The sequence below is a fragment of the Equus quagga genome, chromosome 14 (assembly GCF_021613505.1).
Source record: "Equus quagga isolate Etosha38 chromosome 14, UCLA_HA_Equagga_1.0, whole genome shotgun sequence".
NCBI lineage: Eukaryota > Metazoa > Chordata > Mammalia > Perissodactyla > Equidae > Equus > Equus quagga.
The window spans coordinates 42056188-42083477 of record NC_060280.1 but is presented as its reverse complement, the minus strand read 5'-3'; the positions used below and the strand labels follow the sequence as shown (position 1 = coordinate 42083477).

At 36.9% G+C, this 27290-nt stretch overlaps 1 protein-coding gene across 1 annotated transcript in view; it reads right to left on the bottom strand.

The window, feature by feature from the left end:
• NAALAD2 (N-acetylated alpha-linked acidic dipeptidase 2) overlaps positions 1–26071 on the bottom strand; it is a 56266-nt gene extending 30195 nt beyond the window's left edge. The window contains exons 1-11 of the mRNA XM_046684728.1: positions 25903–26071; positions 25055–25166; positions 14843–15029; positions 13210–13311; positions 12383–12508; positions 9992–10178; positions 8362–8455; positions 6677–6775; positions 2701–2786; positions 2302–2421; positions 2115–2197 (exon numbers count right to left, since the gene is read on the bottom strand). Of these exons, the coding sequence (XP_046540684.1) occupies positions 2115–2197; positions 2302–2421; positions 2701–2786; positions 6677–6775; positions 8362–8455; positions 9992–10178; positions 12383–12508; positions 13210–13311; positions 14843–15029; positions 25055–25166; positions 25903–25984 (1278 nt within the window). The 5' untranslated portion in view covers positions 25985–26071. The remainder of the gene's footprint in view (positions 1–2114; positions 2198–2301; positions 2422–2700; positions 2787–6676; positions 6776–8361; positions 8456–9991; positions 10179–12382; positions 12509–13209; positions 13312–14842; positions 15030–25054; positions 25167–25902) is intronic.
• Between the last annotated feature and the right edge of the window lie 1219 nt (positions 26072–27290).

The following is a 27290-nucleotide window of genomic DNA, read 5'->3' as shown; positions in this document are numbered from 1 at the left end:
CTTTATTTTCTCAAAGATATCCCTGGCAATCCTTACATACATTGTAGTTTGAGATCCACTGAGACTGGATACCCAAATAAGTTTATCATCTTAAAAGTGAGAAATAGAAAACTTCCATTTATCTATATTTCTTCTAAAGAGAAGATTTGATGAAGAAAAAGAACAAAAAAAGAAGAGGATAGAGAAAAAACTAGAAGGAGAGAAGGCAGGACATTAGGACAAAGATAAGGAGGGGGCCAGCCCAGTGGCGCAGCAGTTATGTTTACACGTTCCACTTCTCAGCGGCCCGGGGATCGCAGGTTCGGATCCCGGGTGCGGCCATGGCACCGCTTGGCACGCCAGGCTGTGGCAGGCGTCCCACATATAAAGTAGAGGAAGATGGGCTCGGTTCTTAGCTCAGGGCCAGGCTTCCACAGCAAAAAGGGGAGGACTGGCAGTAGTTAGCTCAGGGCTAATCTTCCTCAAAAAAAAAAAAAGAAGAAAGGACAAAGATAAGATTCTCTGTCTCTTTCTCTCTCTCTCTCTCTCAACCCCACCCCCACCCCACAGAGATCCAAGATAAAAACAGAGAAAGACTAATGTCACAACACACAGCTGGGAATATGCTGAAATTACACATCTTATAAGAACAGCTTGTAATAAAAACATTTAAAGCTGCGGGTGGTTATGACGCAAATGAGGACTTCTGCCTGTCTGCACTTGCCTACACAGACCAGACGACAGTTGTCTCTGCTATAGATAAATTTAGAGTTTCCATTACAACAGATTTACAGTAGAAATAAAGAAGATTCCTCAACTATATTTAAAGAAAGTAAGTATGCTGCTGAATATGATCAAGAATCTAGCAGAAAACTGGAAACAGTGTTGAAATTGTTTTTTAACCCACATGTATTTAAATTAATGTAAAGCATATTTATTATTTTAGATTTTAGATGTCTTTGATATTTATTTTAAGCTGTGGAAATTACAGATAGAGACATGTATTTATACATGTATCCATAAGAAATTACATATTTCTAAAAGTAAATGACCTTAATGAAATTTGATGCATCTAAACAGTCTACTTCCAAAACGCATATTCATGATACCAACGTAATAATAAAAGTCTGCAATGTAAATGGAATCAAACAATAAGTGATATCAGACAAGTAACTGTGTGTGTGATTTTTATCCCCATATTCATTTGATTCATATTATTATTTTACAGTAAAGTAAGAGGAAATGAGTCAAGAGGAAAGCATTTTAAAAATTAGACACAATGGCAAAAAGTGTGTGACATGCTTTAAAACAATTCTATAAAATCTGGACTTCTAAAAGATAAATAGAGGATAGTGGAGAGAGAGCAAGTGCTATATGGCGCACCTGCCTTTATAAAAATGTATAATCTTACCTGGTACATTTAAGAACTTAGAGTTACTCGACAGAGAGGCTAAGGGAAGAAGATGAAAGAAAGGGGCCTAGGAGAGACACTTAAAGATAAAGCATTAAGAGCCAGTGACATATGAAAATCAATCACATCTGAAGAAAAAAATAAATCTCTTAAATTGTAAAATAAGGCAATTCACTAAAGTAAATCAATTTACAAAATTATCATCTTATACTCAACAATCAGGTCCTTATCTTTGTGAATGGTAAAATATGTCTAGTGATTGCAATTTAAAATGGAATCTGTAAACATGAATATCATCAGAGTACAGACATCTTAGTAGAACATCTTATGTTTTCTTAGATAGAAGAACGCCAAGGAAACTTCCAAAACTTGACAATTAACTCCAAGGATCTGTATCCGTTTTCAGATAAGTTGACTGACTTGTCAGAAACAGCTTGCTAGTTTTGACTATTCTCTGAGCTTACAGATTTTACTTTTCACAAAACAAATACAAACAGAAACGAAAATATTTTGACAATAATGTTTGTAGTCCAGTAATTAAGACGTTATTCTGTTTTGCCAAACTGATATGAAAGTAAAAACAAACTCTATTTCTTAAATTCTTTGGAGTCTTTCTCCAAATTAAAACCATATTCGGTAACCGAATCTATTTGTGATCATCCTGAGATACACAGAGTCGTTTCCTGTTGATCAGGAAAATAAGAATGTCTTCTGTCCTATTTACCTCAGCCCATTCTGTGGAACCCAGCAGTCCAAATTCTTCTGCATCCCAGCTGGCAAAAATAATAGTCCTTCTAGGTTTCCAGCCTGTAATCATGGTTAACATACAGAGTTAGGTACACCTGCCTACAAATAAAGGACAATTAAATGAGGCACTTTTTGTCATCTCCTAGCAAAGAAACATTATTTACCTTTACTCATCAGTTTTCCAAAACTCTGGACAATTTCTTGCAAAACAGCAGTCCCACTGGTTGGGTCAATAGCTCCAAACACCCAGGAGTCCCGATGACCTCCCAGAATAACATACCTGTCTGGAAAAGAACGTGCTCCAAAGAACCACAATTCTGAACGCATCATAAATTGTTGTAATTTATGTTTTTAAAATAAACTTCCTCCTACTTGAATTTCCTCCATAGAAAAAAAATCAGCACTATAAGGTAGAGTTTTCTTTTAGAGTTGTATAATTTTTTTTTCAAATTTTGTTGTTTCACAGCAACCAGAAGAAAAATCACTTGTTGACTACAATTTATCTTCTCTTACTCTTTTAATCTTTGTAAAAACAAATGTTTAAAAACAGTTCACTGACTCACCAGGTTCCACAGATCCTCTGATGGTTCCAATTACATTGTAAATTCTCGTAATTTTATTGGTGTTATGAACATGCATTCTAACCTTCCTAGAATTTCAAAGGGAATAAATTATTTCACATAGAGCATTAAGTCTAACAGCTTTCTTTCAACATTTTATTATGAAAAATCTCAAAAGTACAGAAAACTCTATAATAGACCAATGAACTTCCATATATCTACTACCTAAATTATAATTGTTAATATTGTTGAACCATTTGCAAGCAAGTTGTAGACATCATAAAATTTTACTCCTAAGTACTTAAACATGCACCTTAAAGTCAAATTCTAAAAACTGAAGGTCAGTATTTTATACTCCTCCCCTCTCATAGCTATATTATTGATATTTATTTAAAATTTAAAATATTCTATTATTCAACATGTCTTGGGTATTCATTCTAAAATTTTTAAATATACCGTACTTAATTACAAAAATAAAGAAAGCCCATTATGTATTAAAGGACAAATAGGTCACCCTCTTTTTTTTTTTTTGGTGAAGAAGATTGGTCCTGAGGCCCAGTGGCGCAGCAGTTAAGTTCGCACGTTCCGTTTCTCAGCGGCCCGGGGTTCGCCGGTTCGGATCCTGGGTGTGGACATGGCACTATTTGGCACGCCATGCTGTGGTAGGCGTCCCACATATAAAAAAAAGTAGAGGAAGATGGGCACGGATGTTAGCTCAGGGCCAGGCTTCCTCAGCAAAAAAGAGGAGGACTGGCAGTAGTTAGCTCAGGGCTAGTCTTCCTCAAAAAAAAAAAAAAAAGATTGGCTCTGAGCTAGCATCTGTTGCCAATCGTCCTCTGTCTTATGTGGGATGCTGCCACAGTGTGGCTTGATGAGTGGTGCTAGGTCCATGCCTGGGATCCAAACTTGTGAACCCCGGGCCCCCAAATCAGAGCACACAAACTTAACCATTACACCATCAGGCCGGCCCCAAATTAGCCTATCTTTTAATGTGTCTTTGTATTTACATTAATTCCTGCTAATCAGTAATTTTCTTCAAGATTACTCAAGTAGTATATCAGGCCATTGTTAAAGAGCTGGCTGAGGGCTGCCTATAAGAAACAAGATAAATTTTATTGTTAAATGGGAATTTGGGGAGCGCCTGCTAAAATGTACAAGAAAAGTATATAATAAAACTTTTCCAGGCCCTCACTGTTCATTCTGATTTGGGCCAGCCTTGTAAATATTCATTCATGAATTACAATTAACCAAATTAGAATTCAAGGGAAAATACAATTAAACTCAGACCAACAGAAAAAAATGCCATTCACATTTTATGAATCCAAAATGACATGGGAAAATGCCAAGTCTCTTTTTCACAACGGCACAAAAGTCTTTATCTGCAGTGGCGGGTGGGGGGAATCCCAACAGTTTCTAATTTGTGGTTCATGTTTGCATGGAAGAACTAACGAGGTGTCAAAACATTTGTAGTACATTGTTAAGTGCAGATGCTGGTTTTCCCCTTCAAAAGTGTACTGTGCTCCTGAATGCATATTTAATTCATGTGCAATATTCAACTAAAAGTGCTTTTGGAGGAAAAGTAATCAGTGAGTGTTTTCTCCATTTTAAGACATTAAGTAAAGGATTTATTTTTGCTCCTGAGAGAGAAAAATTAATAGCAAAAAAGCAGAAACATTGTTTAGCATGTGTTTCTAAAAATGTGAGCCTAAGATCTATTAGTAAGAAACCTGAATTCACTGATATTTTCACTGACGTGAAAATAAACATAGGCTATCTGCTCAGATTCTCAAAGAAGTTCATCCACATCTTTAATCCTATGTCTTTGTAGTTTTTAGTATCTTTGACTCCAGAAGAACCTAAAAGAAGATCTATTTGTCCTCATCACTTCAAACTCATGTTCCAGATAAACTGCGCTCTGAATGTAGGCTCCAGGGGGCAGAGATTTTTGCCTGTTTTGTTCACTGCTGAATCCCCTGCACCCAGAATGGTGCCCTGGGGTACAGAAAATGTTCAATAAATATTTGTAAAACGAATGAATATACTCCTGGAAGGAAAAACAGAGGCAGACCTCAGCTCACCCATCAGAGTTCCCTCTGCCTATCATTGTCTTTGACTAGAGTATTTTAGAACTCTGTGGAAACAGAAGGTAACTTGTAAGAACATGATAGTAACAGAAATAACTCACGTCCACCGAAACACTCAATCTGTCTAGTGAACAAGCAAATGACTTCCCTCCTCCCAATGTGGAAAAAATCGGGTTTTCTGCTAGAAAGTGCACTCATTTCAGCATTCCTGATGAGCTGATCTTTTTTATCATCTTTGAATTTCCCTGAATGAAAGAGTTTTACCTCCTTTCTGGTTCCCTTATTAATTAATGAATTAAATAAAATTTCTGACATGTTCATTTTATGTTGTATGAGAATTATGGTTTTACTTTAAAAAAAGAAGTCATCCTTTATCATCCATCTTGCAGAATCAGCTATGGGCAGCTTAACCCAGACATGTCTTCCTTGCGCTCTCAGAAGTAAATCCCAAGCAGCAACAGAAGTTTAACTTTGATGATTCTATCTCTAACTTAATTTTCTCTACTGATTTTGTGTTTTGTTTATGTTTCTATTTTGCCTGTAGCAGATAAACTATTCCCCGTTGGTAACAGCAATGCTTAGGAATTTGGTTTCATATCTTGTCATTTGGTAATCTCTAAATGGATTAATAGATTATCAAGATCTCTTTTGAGTGAGAAATGACAAAATTTGGTTTTTAGCAATTTTTTCAAATTTGTGAATTTGTCCATTTTAAGCTCAAATTGGGTTTTGTGCCCATGGAAAAGAAGAACAGTTTTTCGATATCTTGACCAGGGAATTTTTATGTTTCTGAGTTTACTCTCGAGCTGAGCCTGAAATTGCAGAACTGAAGCTATATGTTTTCTGTTCTTTCTTTGTCTGTATGGTTCTGTCTGTAAATCAGAAAGCCCTTTATCTTACCTAGTTATGTTTTCCTACTACTGGAAGGTAATAAATTAGTAATAAAATCTCTTATAGCAAGGGGACTCTGTTCTGATTGAGTTAGAAAGATAAATAAGCACTATATTAAAAAAATTTCTAAAATTCCTATAAAATAAGAAAATTGAACTTCAAATACTTTAAAAGTTCTGAGATAAAAATTCTTATAGAAACTAAAAAACACTGTAAGAATCCAAGTGCACATTGTTAAGGTAAATTGCTAGCAAACAAGATCGATTTCGTAATTTTGGTTTAATAAGACCAGATATTATCTTCTCTGACTTATCAGTGTTAAATTCCCCATTCCCTTTACATTTCAGGCAAATCAAACTATGTCAAGTTCTGATCACGCCATGCTGTTTCACAGCTCTGTACAAGCTGAGCTCTCTCACTGGCATCTCCTGGCTGCCTTGATCCAATGGAAAGCTTATTCTTTCGGTAACATTAAGCTCAATAAACACATATTCTGTGATCACTCCTCCACTACAACAGTGCTATAAGGTGTTAATAACAACGATTAAAACGAAACGTGTACTGAGCCTTACCACAGTCATGTACTTCCCCATTTTAACTCATTTAACCACACAGTAAGTGCTCAATAAACGTCAGTTCCTTTCCCTCTTCTCTTTCACTCCTTCCCTTGAGTTAACCTATTTGTTCACACGTGTAGCATTTTGAAAGTTATCTGAAAAACTTCTAAAACTTCGATGAAAAGGGAAGTTAAAATGTTAAAACTATAACTCAAAAGTAGTAACGTTTGAGACTTTACGAAACAAATGTTGTGATATCTCTATTGGAAGAAGAATTCGATACATCATTCTATAAGCACTTCTTCAGTGATATAAAACGATCACTGGTTCACTATGAGAAATGAGAAAAAGAAGATAAGCAAAATATACCTGGCAAAACAGTCATCTTGACATTTTTCCATTAAACATATAAAACTTTTCCAGACTATTAAAGTAATGTAAAATTACCTGAAAGAATCATGCCCTGTGAAGCCAGGCCCGATATTGTAATCCACATTAAGACTCCCCTTCCAGCTCTCATCTGGTGGAGCGCTTCCTCCTATATGGCTGTGAAGAGAAAATGAAAATGACAGAAAAAGGCTGGGCATCACAATTTCTTAGAAGAAATCATGAAGTCTGATGATAAGATATTTCATTCATATATTTAACAAATATTTATTGAGCATTTACTAAGTGCCAGGTACTCTCAAAATTCTCTTCCCTTGTGGAGCTTCCATTTTAATGGAAGAACCATAACTGAGATAAATATGTAAAATATTTTTACGTTAGTGATAAGAGCTAAGAGAAAACAACCAAAATAGTGTGGGAAGTATCAGCCCCCTTACTTTTTTTTTTTTTTAAAGATTTTATTTTTCCTTTTTCTCCCCAAAGCCCCCCAGTACATAGTTGTATATTCTTCGTTGTGGGTCCTAGTTGTGGCATGTGGGACGCTGCCTCAGCGTGGTTTGATGAGCAGTGCCATGTCCGCGCCCAGGATTCGAACCAATGAAACACTGGGCCGCCTGCTGCGGAGCGCGCGAACTTAACCACTCGGCCACGGGGCCAGCCCCCAAGCCCCCTTACTTTTGGCTTCAATTATTTATGTAAGGAAGTATTAGGTCCAAGAAATCCTGAAAATAGGAAATTCGTGACTTAAGGAGAAGAAATTTCTAGAGAAGCTGCTCACTACACAGTAGGCACTCATAAAGTAATTATCAAATTGTACCGTTACAGACATTTAAAAAATAGAAGTTTGGCGATTTGTACAGAAACATCAGTTACAAAATACAATAATAACAAACATTAATTGAATGTTTACTATATTCTAGATACCTCATATACTTACATAGATCTCATTACTTCTCATAATAACCCTATCAGGGAGAAACTATTACTGTCCTCATTGTACAAATAAGGAAGCTGAATCAGAGAAAGACTAAGTAACTAGTCCAAGTTCACACGTCTAGTAAGTGGCAGGCATTATCCTATTTCTAAAATGCAAGTATAAATATCAAATGAATATATAAGAAAATCCAACTACAGTCATGCGCCACATAACATTTTGGTTAACAATGGACTGCATATACAATGGTGGTCCCACAAGATTAGTAACATATAGCCTATGTGTGTAGTAGGCTATACAATCTAGGTTTGTGGAATGTAAGTACACTCTATCATGTTCACACAATGATGAAATTGCCTAATGACACATTTCTCAGAATGTATCCCCCATCATTAAGTGGCATATGACTGCACTTGAAAGATCTGAAATCAGCAGTTTTATCTTTGGACATAGTTTTGCATTTGAGACTTTCATTTGTAGCAGAGTAATGTTTTCTTACTATCTCTTAGTCACTATACTGACTGCTCTTCTCTTATGGAATAAAAAGAAAGTGTACTTTGTTATTTCTACTTCAGGAGCTACTTTGATAAAAGACTTTACTTTTTCTTTAACTCTCATTTTCCTATTTTGTTTCCTTTATTTTTATTCTTAATTGTTTTTTATTGAAGTATAACTGACATATAACATTATATTAGTTTCAGGTATACAACAAGACTCTACTTAACATAATTAGGTTACAATGGTTTTAGATAAGAAAATGGACACATTAGTGCAAAATATCTTAACCTCATATCTGATTAGGAAACTGTACCGTAATAATATTTCAGCATCATTATATCCAATGGGATGCACAGGGATTTTGGGGATTCCCACTCCTTCTTCAACATCAAGTCTAAAGGTGTACTCTGCAAAAATCAATTGCACAAAATGAAAACAACTGAAGAATCTGAGCAAGGGGTATGAAGGAATTTCTTTACTATGGCAGATGACATGATGATCTATGTAAAAACTCCAATGGAATCTACAAAAACCTAGTAGAACTATTTAGTGAGTTTCACAAGTTTGCAGGATATAAGATCAACGTACGTCTTCTAGAAATAAAATAATATTTCTATTTACTAGCAATGAACAGTTGGAAACTGAAATTTAAAATAGCACAAAACTGTGAAAATGCTCATGGGTAAATGTGAAAAAAAAATGTGTATGATCTCTACAGTGAAACTACAAACATGCTGAGGGAAATTAAAGAATACCTAAGCAAATGGAGAGTTGTACTATGTTCATGGATCAGAAGATTCAATATTTTTTAAGATGTCAATTCTCCCCAAACTGATCGACAGATTTAATTCAATCTCAGTCAAACTTCCAGGAGGCTTTTTAGTGGAAATTGATAAGCTGGTTCTAAAATTTACATAGAAAGGACCTAGAATAGCCACAACAACTTTAAAAAAGAATTGTAACTTGAAAGACTTACATATCTATTAGAATGTAAAGTTAAAAAGATTGACCATACTAAGTGTTGGCAAGGATGTAGGAACTAGAATGGTCACACACTGCTGCTAGAATGTAAAATGGTACAATCACTTTGGAAAACAATTTGAAAATTTCTCAAAAAGTTAAAACATACATTATTATCCAGCCATTCCATTTCTATGTATTTACCCAAGAGAAATAAAAGCATACATACATACAAAGACTTGAATACAACTATTCATAGCAGCCCCCAATATGAAAACAACCCAAATGTCCATCAACAAGTATGTGAATAAACAAACTGTTGTATATCCATTCAGTGGAACATTACTCAACAAAAAAAAGGATGAACTACTGACAGAGATGCCAACATGAATGGATCTCAAAATAATTATGCTGACAGAAAGCATGTCAGTGGCTGCCTAGGGATTGCCAGGGAGAGGACAGGGAGAGTTGGGAGGAAAGAGTTTGCAAAGCAATGAAAGGAAACTTTTTTAGGCTAATGGATATGTTCATTACCTTGATTCTAGAAATGGATACACAAAGTTCAAAACTTTGCACATTTTACATATTAAATAACGCTAAAAACTCATTGGTATTTTAAAAAATACAATGTATATGATCTAGAGAAGAATAAAATCACTAGCCATTTCAAAAGACCTAAGTTTTAGTTTGGTAAGAGTGATACTACTTTGGGTTTGAGGATCTGTGTTTCTGAACTGTACCTACTAAAGGTAGAGAGAGAAGTCTATGGACTCTCCCTTCTCCACATCCACAGCTCATGAAAATTTAAAACTAAAATCATACAAAGGAAATGTTTTTGAATTCCTAGAAATAGTAACCCAAAATACTATAACTGCACACAATTTTAGTTTTAACATTATTCTGTAGATGTTTGCTTTTATGTCTTCTATAAGGGCAGTAGTATTTTGCAAAACTGGGTGGACCACGATGGGCTCATCCATTACCTTTAGCTGGATAGCCTGGAGTGAGGGGATCACCAGCACCATTCAAATTTAACACATTCCCTCTCTGGGCTGCAGTGCCAGGAAGATTCCATCCTTTAGGATACGGCTGTACCCCAGGGGCAAAGTAGTCAGCTGGATCTGAGTACAAGATGATTCCTATGGCCCCTGCTAACATGGCATTTTTAACCTGCAGGGGCAATGTACAATCCATAATGTAGAAGAGACAGGTGATTGACTTATTCATCTTAGAGAAAATCAATTTAATAATATAAGAAAATTTAGACACTGCTTTTTATCTTGCTGTTATCACATTCAGTTCTCTTTGCCTTGAATACAATTTCTCTTGGTAGACCTAACAACTCTAATTTATTCTGTACAACTCTAAACAAGTGCATCTTCTGTGAAACATTCCTATTGTCCCCAAAACTGCAAAGTTAACATCTCCCTTCTTTGTACATCTATATTTTGTATATATTTTTATCACAAGATGGGTCATAGTGTTTTAAAGTATCTTTTAAATGTCTTTCTCCCCTACTAGACTGGAGGTGTTTTTGAGAACTGGGACCATGTCTTATCCACTTTTAACTATCCACCCTCCAAAATCTGGCACATCATATAGTGAGCACTCTACAAATATTTGTGGAACTAAACTAATTTAAAATTCTATGCAGAACAGTCATAGTGTGTAAAAAAATTGCCCTGAGTGTTATTGTAAATATTTTTCTAGCAACCCAAACTGACCACGAATAGGGAAATCTACCCCATAAGATACTGAATTCTTCATTACCAGAAGTATTATAGCAAAAGACAGATGACCATCATCTTAATAAACTAAAAACACATTCCAATATTCAGAAAGCACTCATAATATTAATGGGAGTGCAATCTGTCACAACTTTTTTGAGGGGCAATTTGATGACACCTATCAAAATTTTGAAATAACATACACTACGGTTCAGCCATTCAACTACTAGGAATCTATACTATAAAAATCTTCACACAGAAAGTTAAGTACATACGGACAAAGTTGTTCACAATGGAATTATTTGTAACAGCAACAAATTTAAGACAAGTATCTGTCAAGAGGAATTGTTAAATAAATTGCTTGTCAATTCTGCGAAATACTATGCAGCCATCTAAAATAATGAGGTATTTACTTAATAAGCAGTTATACAGAAATTACTAAGTACCAGTCACTCTCCTAAGTGCTTTCAAATATAAAGTCATTTAACCCTAATGAGGGTTCTATGAGATTAGTGCTATTGTTAGCATTCCCCATTTTATACATGAGGAAATATTGGCACAGACAGGTTAAATAACTTGCTCATGGTAAAAAATCTAGAGAATAGGGAGCCCAGACTAGACAAGAACGCAGGTTGTATGGATCTACAGTCCTATACTCTTTACCACTACATTACACAACTCTCAATGTGTTGTTATGGAGGAATACCAATAAGTTACTGCTGAGTGAAAAACATAAAGTTAAACAATATACAGGGTATGACCACTCTCTGTAAAAAAAAATAATGTGTAAAATGAATATATAGAAATAGATATATTTATACTAATATTTCACAGAATTAGGTCTGGAAAGAGCTGTTAAGATTGATTATGTCTGGGAAATGAGTTGGGTAAGGCAGGGAAGTTTTTCATTTTTTAGTTTATATAAATTTCCTTCAGGGGCCAGCCCGGTGGCGCAGCGGTTAAGTTCGCACGTTCCACTTTGGCGGCCTGGGGTTTGCCGGTTCAGATCTCAGGTGAGGACATGGCACTGCTTGTCAAGCCATGCTGTGGCAGGCATCCCACATATAAAGCAGAGGAAGATGGGCACGGATGTTAGCTCAGGGCCAGTCTTCCTCAGCAAAAAGAGGAGGACTGGCAGCAGATGTTAGCTAAGGGCTAATCTTCCTCAAAAAATAAATAAAATAAATTAAAAAAATAAAAAATTTCCTTCGATTAAATTTTAAAAAGCAAACTTTGCTTTGTCATAAAAATAATTTCCCTCTCTAGATATGTGAGGTCACTTTTACATATGTTATACAGGATTTTCTGCGCAAAGATGGCAAATTGCAAACCACATAATACAGTCATTTACGATGACAGGGCTACATTCTGAGAAATGCATTGTTAAGCAAATTCATCATTGTGTGAACATCATAGAGTGTACTTACACAAACCTGGATAGTACAGGCTACTACACATCCAGGCTACATGGCACTAATCTCATGGGACCCCCGTTGTATACATGGTCTATCACTGACCGAAACATCATTATGCAGGGCATGACTGTATATGTGTTGGAAGCAATTTTGGAAATTGTGATGCAAGCTGATCATTTATATTTACAGGATATATCCTATCTTCTCTCTAGAAAAGCAAATAACACAATACTTTATTTCCTCTGAAGATTTTCCCGTATCTTGCAATAACAATCTTTCCAGTGCAGTTGATGCTCATCTCTCTTTCTAGTTTGAAAAAATCTTCAGTTCGAGCATAGTTCACATATATAAGATCTCCCTGTAAGGAAAAGAAAAAGGAAAAAAAATGTATACTATTGCTAGAATTAAAGGGAAAACCAAAGACTAAGTTTGCTCCACAATACTGCATTATCAAAAGTTATCTTTCCTGGTTTTGCCTTAATAAATAGATCCACGCTAATTGTGTAGAAGTCTTTTGAGAATATTTCAAAATCCTGAAGAGTTAAAAAAAAAAATGACAATATTTAAACATATTTTAAACAGTATGTTCTGTTTTGAAGAAAGTATAAGTGTATGCTAAGCCACAGGAAATAGAAAAAATAAAAGCCATTTAAAAAATCCCAACTCTGTTTAATTTCCAACCATAGTATTAATTTAAGAACTTCTGTAGTGTCATCTATAAAATCAGATCTATAAACCTATAACAAAGTCAGACTATGAACAAAGGAAAAAAGGTTATAAAAACCTCTATTGCCCTTACTGAATTAAATCGTGTTCAGCACTTATTTCAAAGAGTGGCATCTGCTTCATTAGAATTTGATTTTTATTTATTTCCTTTTTTCCTTTTCTGGTATTCTTTTTTTTTTTTAAATTATTTTCGGGAGGGTGTTCATAGCACTGAACCTCAAAGTATAGATCAGCATGTACGATCCACCTAATCTCCTTGGTTTAGTCCTCTACATAGATTTTATACAACAAAGAAACGTTTAAAGAATTGAATAAAAATGTCTTTTATTTTACCTCTGGTGTGCCTTGGGCTGAGAAAGCGTTATATGGCAGTACAATATTTGTAACATTCTCATATCCATCTGGTGGCGGTTCAAGGTATGATGTTTTGAAAATCTAGCAAGAATTGAAACACACAAAGTTGAAGAGAAATATTCCAGATTGTTATTAAAGAATAATGCATTTTGCCCCCAAGCACACACTCAGGATGAAGCATTCTGAAACACTGGTTCTATCATTAAATAGGTAAATTCCACTGACAACGATGAGAAAGAACTGTATCCATTATTGCTGTCTTCAAAATAGTAGAAACTTCACAAATGCATGCAACCTCAGGTAACTAAAAGTTCCCATGAGAAGTATAAAAAAAGAGCTTTAAAGGTGGCATTCAGATTCTCCTCCTCCTTTTCCAATTATTCCTTTTCAGCTTTGTGAGCCCCCTTTTTTCCAACTCCATTTAAGTAACATTTCCTGCGTTTTACTCCCAGCCCACTGCTTGCCTCATTTTACACTCCCTTCCTGCAGGATGTCATTGACTCTCTAAATTTTACCCACAGCTAACATGCTTATGAAACTCAGCTTTCCAAACTTGTAATTTTAAGGACCTGATGGTGATTTCGTCTTGGATGTCCAAAGTCAACATGTCAAAATTTGAATTTATCTTCTCTCATCCCAGGCCTACTTCCGGTTCTGCATTCCCTACCACTGTTAATAGCAGCACTAGCTACCCACCCACACCAGACACCTAGGAGTCATTCTGAATTCTGTCTTCACCTCCTTCCTCCAGTCGATCACTAATCAGGTCCTGCTAATACTGCTTCCTAACTATTTCTTCAATCCATCTCCCTTCCTCATTCCTAAATCAGGGCTTCATCATCTTTTACTTGGACTACTGTCTTAAGACTCCAACTTTAACTCCTTGCTGAGTCTGGGTCTAATGTAAACACTGCCCCAACCACCTAAACTGTCTCTCCAGCCACATCCTTCCTCTGCTTAGGATTTATCAAATGTTTCCACTGACTAAAGTTGAATTCTGAGCTCCTTAGGACAGCGCATAAGTTCTTCTATGACCTGTCCCCAAATACATACTGGTTTATCTCTTATCATGACCCACTTTGTATTTTACACTTTTGAAATACAGAAAATCCTTAAGTTCCTCCAATACTAAGCTAGTACATGTCTCCAAACCTTTGCCAGTTATTTTCTCTTCTGCCTAGAATTCTCCTACCTTGCTTTTTCATGTGGTTAACCTCTTAGGATCTTTCATGACTCACATATCAACCCTTTCAGGAAACCTCTCTAACTCCCGGGCTGGACTGAGTGGTCCTTTTCTGTGTAGATAAAGAACTCTAATCACATTTTTCAAAGCACTTACCATACTGATTTGAAATGATGTGTTCCAATGTCTGCTTCACCTTTTTTAAGCAGAAGAACCATGGCCTAGTCTTCATTCTGACCTCAGGACCTAACACTGTGTCTAACTCATAGTAGACACTGATTAATTAATTTGCAACTTATTAACTTTTCTAAGAACTATGAGTTCCATTGCACTATTAACAAATTTCTACTTTTACTTGACCCTAAATTCTAATTCACACACAAAAAATGGAGTTATAAAGTACAAAAAGTATCAACAATTCTATACCACCTCAACTCCATGTTCATCCATGACTGATATATAGTTGGCATTTGTCTCATTAGGGTAAGATAGGAGAACATCATAATGAACCAACTTGGCTGAATCCAGTCCAAATTTCTTCCACTGGGTTTGGATTTTCTTGGCAAGCAGTAAATTTTGTTCTGTTCCTGCCAGATGAGGAAGCTTTGTAAAAGAACTAAAATGAAAATAAAACACAAGTGGAGTTAAAGTTAGAGACTATATTCAGATAATGTGCCCAAGAACTATTCTAGATGCATTACTCACCATTTAGGCATTAAGTTATCGTTTCTGCATCAGAGATATAAAAAACCCAGCTAGAGATACAAGTTTCTAGATATGCCAGTTTTTAAATATCTGTGTGTAACTGCGGTTTTCACATTTTGCTCCCTCCAAAAATAACACATGCCATGGTAAACACACACTCAGCAGAGGCCCAGGTATGAAAAGACACCTGGAAGAATGTCATGCCTGTATACAATGGTGCTCCTTCTTGTTGTTCATCAGTAAATGAAGACATTTTGAAAAACAAGATCATAATGTTTGCCAGAGACCAAGTGGGGCAGTCTGTTTAACAAATACTTCTGCTATTTTTATCATATTGTATGCCATTGTTTACTATCTCATTGATGTTAAAGTCCATGCATTTTTATTTTCATATTCTCTAGTGCCTACTTCCTGCCTGTTATCCAGGAATTCCACAATACAGGTTTGTTGAATCGAATTTGGACAGTGTTCTCTTGGTTCTGGGTGTAAATGATTTGGAGGATTTAAGTGACCTCACAGACATAGTTCTTAAAGAGATTCACTTTGCTTGAGATAAATAATATTTTAAAACAGTTTCCCAAAACCCCTCCCCCTGATCAGTAGAGCAATACTTTTGTAAATTAGTTTTTTAGCCAACCACAGGACAACCAAAAAAGATCGACAGTAAAGAAAAATGAACATTTATGGAAAACTTACTATATGCCAGGCACCTGACCAGGTTCTTTCACATGGGTTCTCTCATTTAATTCTCATAACCCTTCTTCCATTGTCCCCATTTTGCAAATGAGGAAATTAGAGAGTAGTTGAATAACTTGCTCATAATTTTATAACTATTAAATGCTGGGGCTAGAATCTGAAAGTCACAGATGTCTGACCTTGAGAAATAGCGATATTTTAAAATCATTTATCTGATCATATTTTTCAGTTGCCTAAAATCCTTCTACAGCTCCCTTTACCCTGCATTATAAAGTTCACACTCCAACATGGCACAGAGCGCCCTTTTTCATGCACCCACCCTTCCACCTTCATTTCCTACCCATCTCCTTATACACTTCTCTGCTCTACATCATTTAGTCTATGCATTTTTCTACTGAAATGACCACCTTTTAGCCTTTGCACAAAGTCTTCTCTCACACATAAATAATATTCTATTTACCTGAATCTCCCTCTATCACCACGTCTGTTCAATCCCTTTCCCACCTGCAAGCTCTTAATCATCCATTAGGACTCAAGCATCTTCTCTGTGAAGCTTTGCCTTTCTATCTCATTAAATGAAAACCACAGGTTACAGATATTTAATATCTTACACTACTTGAAAAAAATTATTAGTGTTCATAGACAGAAGTTATTTTATATGCATAGAAAAACAGTGAGCCTGGGATTATTCAATTTCTACTTTATATAATTCATTATTGTTTTATTTTCTATAAGGAACAGATAATATTCTTACAACTAGGAAAAACAACAAATATTTTTGATGGAGGATTTACCATGAACTTTTGCCTCCCATCTTTTAGGTAACCCACTGAAACAAAATACAGAAGTGCAAAAAGGGGCCAGCCCAGTGGCACAGCAGTTAAGTTCACATGTTCTGCTTTGGCGGCCCAGGGTTTGCCAGTTTGGATCCCGGCTGCGGACCTACACACTGCTTGTCAAGCCATGCTGTGGCAGGTGTCCCACATCAAATAGAGAAAGATGGGCATGATGTTAGCTTAGGGTCCGTCTTCCTCAGCAAAAAGAGGAGGCTTGGCGTCAGATGTTAGCTCAGAGCTAATCTTCCTCAAAAAAAAAAAAAAGGAAGAAGTGCAAAGGAACAGCAGCAGGGTATAACAACCTTTACTTTACATCTGAATTTCTCCGCATGGTCTCAGGTTGGCTCTTACAGCTTCAGGTGTCATATATTCACACTAATGTTCAGGAGAAACAAGTACAAACAAGAACAGCTATCCTCTTTCGGGTTTCTTTTAACAGAGGAAAGCCTTTTGTAGAAGATCTCAGCTAAATTTTCCTACCATTCATTAGGGTAATGAGGTCATATATGCCTTCTCAAACTATTCATCGCCAGAGGGAAGACAGTTATAATGATTGGATTATAGACCAATCAAGAGATTCCTGGGCTGGAAGGAAGATAATCCTTGACGGAGGGCAAACACCTCACAGCAACAGCTGTGCCAACAGGAAAGGGGCTGGGGAGAAATCAAATCATTCCCACTACATTAACCCCTTTAACCCAGTCTTGAACCCCCCCTTTCCCTCTTAGACTCTTTCACTGATCATAGACCCTCTAGATCCGTGATCGACAATTCTAAATCCTTAGGCCCTTCTTTGAATGCTTGCTTGCCCTCCTTCCTTAACCGGTTTCCTCAGAGGACCCTGCTTACCTGCAGGCTGTTTTATTTCTCACGCCCCACATATCTCAGGGCTAGAAGATCAGCCAGGAGTCCTTTGTAATACCCACTGGCTCTTCCTCATATTTTTCCTCTTTCTTTCAACAAAAACAACTCTTTTAAAGCTCATGTCAAATGTCCCCAGCTACTCTACCTTCCAGGTCCTGTCAAAACAGTGGGTCACCCCTCTTCATTCACTGAAGTCTTGGATTCCTAATTCAACGTCTTTCACTCTACCTCTATTCTTGTCATGATTTTTGGTGTGCGATTTCTGTATTCAGTTGGCTGTAAAGGAGAGAAAAGACAACTCCAACAGGATAATTGTCATTCAAACTATTCAGACATAACATCTCATGCAAAACAGAGATAAAATAGACATAAATTTTAATGTTTGGTCAAGAGCATCACCTCATGTAATTTTCCGGGTGATTTCTTTTGGACACTTCCTGCTATGCTGCAGACAGAGCTCAATAGTGTTACCATTTTATCTGGTCTTCTAACTCACATAAATTTAAATATAAGCATTCTGTCTCTCGTGATAAGACATTCTGCCATTTTACCATACCACATGAGAAATATGGACTGAGCCTCTTTTCAAGTGACATCCATCCTACTGCCTACCGACTCTTTTCTTTTATCTCGAAACAAGCACCTTAAAACAGACATTTTGAATTAGCTTCCTAATATCTGACGTGCCTCCGTCACAAATCAGCTCAGACTTCATAAGGACAGTATAGCTGTTTTCATTCCTCATTATTATTGCTTGTTCTAGTTCATCCGTGGAAACTAAGGTGGAACTTGGTGACCCCATCAAATCACAGGACAGACGGGGAGGAAATACACCACACTCCATGCACTTCACTTGGCTTTTCTGATTCCAGAGTTTAATTCGAGTCTCAGAAGGGGAGAAGAGAAAGAATGCTGCAGGAAAATTTTAAGAAATAATGAACAAAACACTTTCCTAAATTAGTGAAAGACATAAATTAACAAAGTCGAGAATCTCAGAGAATTGTAAACAGAATAAATTTGAAGAAAACTATGCCCAGGTATATAGTAAAACTGCTGAAAATTAAAGACAAAAGTGACATATGTTATCTAACTTAAATGACTATGGACTTCTCATTAGATGACAGTACTAGCCAGAGACAGTGGAAAAACAGTTAAAATTCTGAAAGGAAAAGAAACCAAGGTCATCTTAGAATTGTATATCCAGGAAAAATATGCTTCAAAAATTAAGGTGAAATAAGGATTTTACAGATGAAGAAAAACTAAGAGAATCTGTCACCACCAAACCCCACAATACAGAAAGTGATTAAAATTAAGAAAGTTGTTCAGGGGCCGGCCCGGTGGCACAGAGGTTAAGTTCGCACATTCCGCTTCTCAGCAGCCCGGGGTTCTCCAGTTTGGATCCCGGGTGTGGACACAGCACCGCTTGGCACGCCATGCTGTGGTAGGCGTCCCACATATAAAGTAGAGGAAGATGGGCACGGATGTTAGCTCAGGGCCAGGCTTCCTCAGCAAAAATGAGGAGGACTGGCAGTAGTTAGCTCAGGGCTAATCTTCCTCAAAGAAAAAAAAAAGAAAGAAAGAAAGTTGTTCAGACTAAATCGAAATTCCATAGGATAACCCAAATTTTCAGAAATAAATGATCACTGGAAATAATAAATATCTGAGAAACGGAAAATACTATTTTTTAACTCTTAATTGGCTTTCAATACATATAAACTGTTCAAAGAAAAAATTAAAACATTGTTTTGTGAGGTTTATACTGTATGGATACATGATACTTTTGACCGCTATAGTATAAAGGATGGTAGAAGAGAGGGTGAACGGACATACAGAAATGTGAGTTTTCTGCTTTCATATTAAGTGGTACAACAGTAACTTTAAGAATACAGTAAAGAGTTACAGATGTAAAATGCAATCCCTACAGCACCTACTGAAGAAAACCAATGCAAAGAGCTATAGCCAAAAGATAAATTGAAATGAAATAAAAGTTCAAACACTCCCCTCACTACCAAATAAGGACAGAAAATGAGAAATAAAGGAACAAAAATAAAGGGAGCAAACAGAAAACAATAAAGTGGTAGAATTATATGTTACTAGATACTAGATACTCAAATTAAAAGGCATAGTTTACCAGAATGGATAAAATAGCAAGTTACTACTATCTGCTGCCTACAGAGGACACACTTTAATTAAGATTACCAAAATGTATAAAAAAAAAGTGGTAATTATATACTCTCTATAGATGATACACTTTAATTGTAAAGAAAATGATAGGTTAAAAGTAAGTGGATGGAAGAAGATACATCACACAGACATAACTACAAGAAGGCTGATGTGGCTATATTCATACCAAATAAAATAAACTTAAAGATCGAGATGATTACCAAAGATAAAGAAAAACATGTCATAAATAGAAAAGGGTAGTTCTGTCTTGAAGACATAACAATGTAAATGTGTATATGCCTAAAAATAAGCCTCATAATATGTACAGAAAAAATTTACAGAATGGAAAAAATAGACAATTTCACATTATTGGAGGAGATTATAACACCCTTCATGATAGAATTTAATCCCCCTCCAACCAGAAAAGAAATAAAGGAATCACCATACTAACCAGATAAAGAGGAAAAATTATATGATATATAAATTGATGCAGAAAACCCATTTGACAATATTTAATACCTACTCATGATAAAAAAAAAAAACCTCTTAGCAATCTTAGAATAAAGGAGAATTTCCTTAACTTGATACACCGCATCTATAAAAATCCATAGATAACATCACATTTAATGGTGATACTCTGAATGCTTCCCCCCTAAGATTAGAACCAAGGAAAGGATGTTGTATGTTTGTTCTCATCACACTTATTCAGCATAGCACTGGAATTCCAGCCAGCACAGTAAGGACAAAAGAAAGAAAAGTAAAAGGTATACAAGTTTAGAAAGGCAGAAATAAAATTGTCCCTATTTGAAGATGGCTTGTGGAAAGTGAAATTAAACACAATATAATTTAAATTTTTTCCAAAGAAAATGAAATACTTAGACATAAATCTAACAATATATATATAAGATCTGCATCCCAAAGATTACAAAATCTTGATTAAAAAAATCAAAGAAGACCTAAATAATTGGAGAGACTTACCTTTTCACGGATTAGAAGACTGGATATGGTAAAAATGTCAAGTAGTCCCAGATTACTCCATAAGATTAATGCAATTCCTATCAAAATCCCAACAACGATTTTTCTAGACATAAATATGTTTATTCTATATTTTATATGAAAAGGCAAAGGATATAGAACAGCTAAAACAACCGTCTAAAAGAATAAAGTGGGAGGAATCATTCTACGCACTGTTAAGGTTTATTATATAGCTTCAATAATCAAGACAGTGTGGTGCTGGCAAAGAGTAGATACATAGATCAATAGAGCAGAACAGAGAACCCAGAAACAGACTCATCCAAATATGCCCAGGATTTTTGACAAAGTGCAAAAGCAATTAAACGGAAAAGGATAGCCTTTCAACAAACGGTGCTAAGGCAACTGGACCTCCATAGGCGAAAGAATGAACCTCAACCAAACCTTCCACCTCATGCAAAAATTAACTCTAAATGCATCACAAACTTCAACGTAAAATATAATCCACAAAGTTTGGAAGGAGAAAAGAGATCTAGGGCCAGTCAAAGAGTTCTTAGACACGAACCCAAAAGCAGGATCCATGAAAAGAAAAACTGATAAACTGGACCTCATGAAAATTAAAACTTCTCACCTGCGAATGACCCTATTAAGATGTGAAAAGACAAAAACAGATTGGGAAAAATATTTGTACACCATAAAGCCAACAAAAGACTGGTATCTAGAAAATATAAAGAATGCTCAAAGCTCAACAGGAAAAAAACTATCCAAATCAAAAATAGGTACAAGACAGGAACAGATACTTCACTGCAAGGGGCACATGGATGGCAGACAAGAACAGGAGAAGAGGCGCAATGTCATAGCCACTAGGGGAATGCAAATTAAAGCACAACAACGTATCACTATGAACCTGTCGGAAAGGATAAAATTAAAAATAGTGATAATATCAACGGAACATATAAAATGGTACAGCTATACTAGAAAGCAGTTTGGCAGATTCTTCTAAAACTAAAAACGTACTTACCATACAACCCAGCATTTATCCCACAGAAATGAAAAACCTACGATTACATAAAAAACTTCCATAAATAAATGTTAATAGCAGCTTTATTTATAATAGCTAAAAACTGGGAATAATGCAAATGTCCATCAGCAGTGAAAAGCTAAACTGAAATATCCCTACGATGAATGAATAAAGAGAGTGAAAGACTTGATATTCTAAAGATGTCACTTCTCTTCAAAATTCATCTATAGATCCAATGCAATTTTAATCAAAATTCCAGCAGGCGTTTTTTTTTTTTTTGTAGGAATTGAGAAGTTGATTAGAAAATTTATTTGGGGAAAAAAAAAGATGACATGGAAAGATAGCTAAGATATTTGGAAGAGGAAATAGCAAGATGCAAAACAGTATGTAAAGGATGAAAGTAAATAAAAATATATGTATATAAAAAGAATAAAATAAATAAAATTTACTTGGAAATACAAATGACTTAAATAGTCAAAGCTATTTTTCTCTTTTTTTGGTGAGGAAGATTGGGCCTGAGCTAACATCTGTGCCAATCTTCCTCTGTTTTGTATGTGGGACACTGCCACAGCATGGTTTGATGAGAGGTGTGTAGGTCCACAACCAGAATCCAAATCTGAGAACCCTAGGCCACTGTAGTAGAGCACTCAAACTTCCCCACTACTCCACCAGGCCAGCCACTCAAAGCAATTTTGAGAAAGAAAAATCTGTAGGATTGACCACCTGGTTTTCAGACTTACTGTTAAGCTACACTAAACAAGATAGTGTGGCTTGTGGGATAGTGTGGATCTATACATCTCAATGATATGTAGATATACAAATCAATAGATCAATGGAAGAATATGTAAAATCCAAAAACAGCCTACACATTTATGATCAAGCGATTTTAGACAAAGATGCCAAGGCAACTCAATGGAAAAAGAAAAGTTCTTTCAACAAATGTTGCAGGAACAAGTGAATATTTATATTTTAAAAACCATCAATTCTTACATTGTACTATACATAAAAATTAACTTGAAGTGGATCATTGGCTGAAATGTGCAAGCTAAAAATTATAAAACTTCTAAAAGTAAACACGGAAGAAAGTCTTCACAACTTCTCCCAGGCCAAGTTCGATAGGACACAAAGTATGAAACATAAAACAAAGACCTGGTCAACTGTACTTTAGGAAAATTAAAAATTTCTGCTTTTCAAAATCTCCACTAAGAAAACAAAAAGGCCAGCCACAAAACAGAAGAAAATATTCACAGTACATGTCTGGCAAAGGAATTATATCCAGAATATTATAAAGAACTACAACTCAATAATAAGAAAACAAAGCAATTTAGAAATAAGAAAATATTTGAACCGAGACTTTATAAAAAAAGATATACAAATGTCCAATAAGCAGTTGAGAAGATGCTTTGCCTCACTAGTCATCAGGAAAATGCAAATTAAAAGCACAGTGAGATACCACTACATACCCGTTAGAATGGTTAAAATGAAAACAACCAACAATACTAAGCATTGACCAGGATGCGGAGTAACTACTACACTCACACATGATAGGTAGGAATGTAAAATGGTACCATCACTTTTGAAATCTGTTTGGCATTTTCTTAAAAAGCCAGACATACGCTTATCATCCAACACAGCCAATCCAAGAGAAATGAAAATGTATGTCCACACAAAAACTTGTAAACGTATGTCCACAGTAGCTTTATTCAAAATAACCGAAAACTAGAAATAACCCAAATGTCCATCAACTACACATTGTAGCATATCCATACAATGGAATACTGATACATGCAACAACCTGGAAGAATTCTCAAATCATTACATTGAGTAAAAGATGACAGACACAAACGAGCACGACGACCTACAAAAACAGAAACCAGTTTAAGAGGCAAAGCGTTAATTTGGGATCAGAGAATTGCAATTTGGGGACCACAAATTTAAGTGGAAACTCATATAGGGTCCCACTAGGGAGTAAAGTCAGGGGCTTTTAAAGGCAAAGAAGGGACGTTGTATTCCAAAGAATTTTAATTGTGTTGGAGGCAGAGGTCTGGTCTTGGCTAAACATTGATTGACTATTGATTTCTATCTTAAGAAAGTCCACAATCCTGTCTTTCTGATCAGGATGTCTATTCCCCTGCTGACTTCTCAAACAATTACTTGAAAAAACATTGCCATTTTGGCCCAGTCCAAAGGTTTGGCCCAGAACAAGGTTCAAGACAGCAAAGCAGTTTCTCTGAAAAGGCAGCTCTGAGCCCATTTTCAAATGGCTCCACTAAAGTCAATTTTGACAAGCACATATTGTATGATTCCATTTATACAAAATTTTAGAAAATGCAAAGAAATCCACAGTGATATAAAACTGATCAGTTGATTGCCTAGGGCCAGGTGTGAAGGGAAGAATAAACTGGAAATTTTCTGTATCTTTTTTTTAAAGATTTTTTAGTTTTTCCTTTTTCTCCCCAAAGCCCCACAGTACATAGCTGTATATTCTTAGTTGTGGGTCCTTCTAGTTGTGGCATGTGGGACGCCGCCTCAGCGTGGTTTGATGAGCGGTGCCATGTCTGCGCCCAGGATTCGAACCAACGAAACACTGGGCCGCTTGCAGCGGAGCACACGAACTTAACCACTCGACCCCAATTTTCTGTATCTTGATTGAGGAAGTGGTTTGTAGAGTATATGACGCCTCTGTCAATACGCTCAAATTGTAGGCTTTATGTGGATGCAGTGTATTTTTTATAAATTATACTTCAATAAAGCCACTTTTTGACGCTCCTTTATACGACACTACTTTGATAGAGACTGAAGATAGAAATAAATGTCATGGTCATTACCTTCAGGGAGCTCATAATCACTGCCCTGAACATCACTCTTTTTCATCCTTAGAGACTGGTGGATTTGCACTGACCCTTTTGCTTTCATTTTGTCCTGTTTGTGTTACTTATATTTGTAACATGGGATAAAGTTTAATCTGTGGCAGACACAATCTGAAACTCTAATCTCTTTCCTCTAAACCAGAGTTTACAACCATCTAAACTTCCTGACAGAATAAGACATTTAAATAAAATCGCTGATTAAGCCCAGGCACGAGGAACAAAGAACAACATTCAGTTGCAGTCCAAAGTTACATGAAGTTGAAACATCTAACAAAGCAACCAGATACTTTTTCTGTAGATGAAGTTAGGCAGGAAAGACTTCACTCCTGCAACGTTCAAATAGATTTTATCCTAAGAGTAGTTTAAAGAGACATTTTAAATTATCATAAATTGGTGTGTTATCGTAATCTCACACAAAGAAGATTACCCACATGAAGATAACCAGTTTTAATACACTTCTCACTCTGCAATATTTTAACCACTTTATTTTTAAAATCAAATATGCAAAACTTACCGGAGAAATGATTTAATATTTTCAGCTTTCATCTCGGATACCAGTTTCCACCGTATACTCTGATGATAGCGCAGTGAAGTGGCTGTTTCTTTGATTGGTTTAATGAACCAGCCTGGGGGAAGAATACATACACGGATGCACACCACATACACACATAATTGCTTTTGACTTTTACAAAAACTAGAAGCCAAAAAATAGCCCTTCCCTAAGAAATAGATCATGACGATATTTACAAAAATATTCACATTAAATGCAGAAAACCTTCAAATTCTGCTGTGTAATATAATTTTGAGTTGGTTAAAACGAGTTTTATATGAGGGATGTTATGCATCAAGGCATGGATCTCTGTCTTTCTTGTGCTGGGGTGGCGGGAGGTATCTGGTTCTTGGCACAGTGCCTGACACACAGGAAGCATTCCACAAATACTAATTTAATAAATGATGAGGGAAAGGCAGTTTCTGCAGTGCTGCCCATATTAGTGGCAAGTTTTGACTCATTAATGGTGCTTGGAAATGAAATTATCTTTTTCATCCCTTCGGATACTGACAATTCTAAATTGTCTTTCCACGGCCCATAACATTACCCTAAACTCAGTGAGTATTTAATAAATCTGAATTTCAGACACACTTTATCAGAAAGGCTAAAATGCATTCCATTCGGTTTCCAGTTTTGCCGAAATTCCGGAGTTCGCCAGGCCGAGGGGGCTCAGCTGGTCAGGCGAGCCCACACCCAGCCCAAGCACCGCAGCTCCGCGCTTTCCCCGCGCTTTCCCCGCGCTTTCCCCGCTGAGGGGCGGCTGCAGGGAGGAACACCAGCAACGGGCTGGGGGAAGGGGTTCGTGCACTTACCCACCATGAATCCCGCCAGGAAAGATGCCAGCGCTGCAGCCAAGCACATCCAAAGGTAGAGGCGGCCCCTGGACTTCGCCATGGCTTCCTGGGCACTGACCTTAGGGCGCCGGCTGCAGTGGGAAGCCTCCGGGCTGCGGAAGAACAGAGAGCACGCCTGGAGTGCAGTGAGCGCTCCGGCGGCCCGGGAGCCTGTGTCAGCCGCAGATCGTCTGCAAAGCCCCGCCTCTGCGCTCCAGGTCGGTCCAGACGCAGCGCCAAACCACTCCTGGCTGCTTAGGTCCCCTGGGGACCTCTAGGGGACAGAGGAAGAGAGGAAGCCCTGCAAGGGGAGGAGACATATTCTTCCTATGGGCAGGCAACTTCCATTCTGTTGATCCTGCAGTAATGCGGACAAAGTCTGTGTGGGGAGCTCCTGAAAATGTCCCTAATTGTTTCCCAAAGTTGTTCTGACCCGCTTCTTTGCCACGCTCACCCAGAAAATGCTGAATTTCGACTGTGAAGTGCGTTAAAGTTCTGCGTTTTCTTCCTTGTTGATTACCCCGCTGCCAAATTCTCTGTCCTCATTTCTAACTGCTCTTGCTTGGGAAGCATTTCTAGTCCTGGCTGCTGGACCAAAACACATTAGTTCTGACAAATAAAAATGGCAAGTAATAGGCTATATTGGGGTATATGAGGAAGCCATTTGGTGTAAACCTAATTCGGCCTGACCTTGTCTTTCCAAAAGGGCCTGACCAAGGCCCTTGAGCATGCGTTGTATATCTGCTTTAGAGATTCCCTATGGCAAGATCAAAAGGCCCTTGAGATAAAGGTGCAACTTCCCTCCCCCTCCCAACGTTGGCATTTCTTTAAGGATTAAGCATCTTTCCTTAGGCTAGAAACTGATTGCTGCACTCACCTGTGACCACCCAGCTCCAGACAACAGACTTGCCTCCTGCTATGCCCTCCTGAGATAGCAGACCCACTACCTGCTGTGTCCATCAAGTGCTGTGCCGACAGGCCAATCTTGTGACTATTGTGGGAGGGAGATTTCAATCATATGTGAAACATCCTGTTTGGGGGTATGTAACCACTCTGTATACCTCACTTCTTTGGTGCCCTTTCTTCCTTCGGGAAGAAAGGCCCCGGGCCATGGTCCTCAGATTTCAGCTCAGAATAAACTCTCCCAAATTTTCGTTTATGGATTGGTTATGGATTATTTTTGTCGACAATTCCTTAACCACGTATCAACATCAACACTGATGAGACTGAACTCTTTTGTTTCCCCTTAACTGAACAAGTCTCCACATTTCTGGAATTCTCATTTCTTCTTCTGTAACTGGGGTTTTTCCCTGCCTCACTAGTGTGGTATAGGTTCAAACTGTTAAAATTCATTATAGTGGAACCAT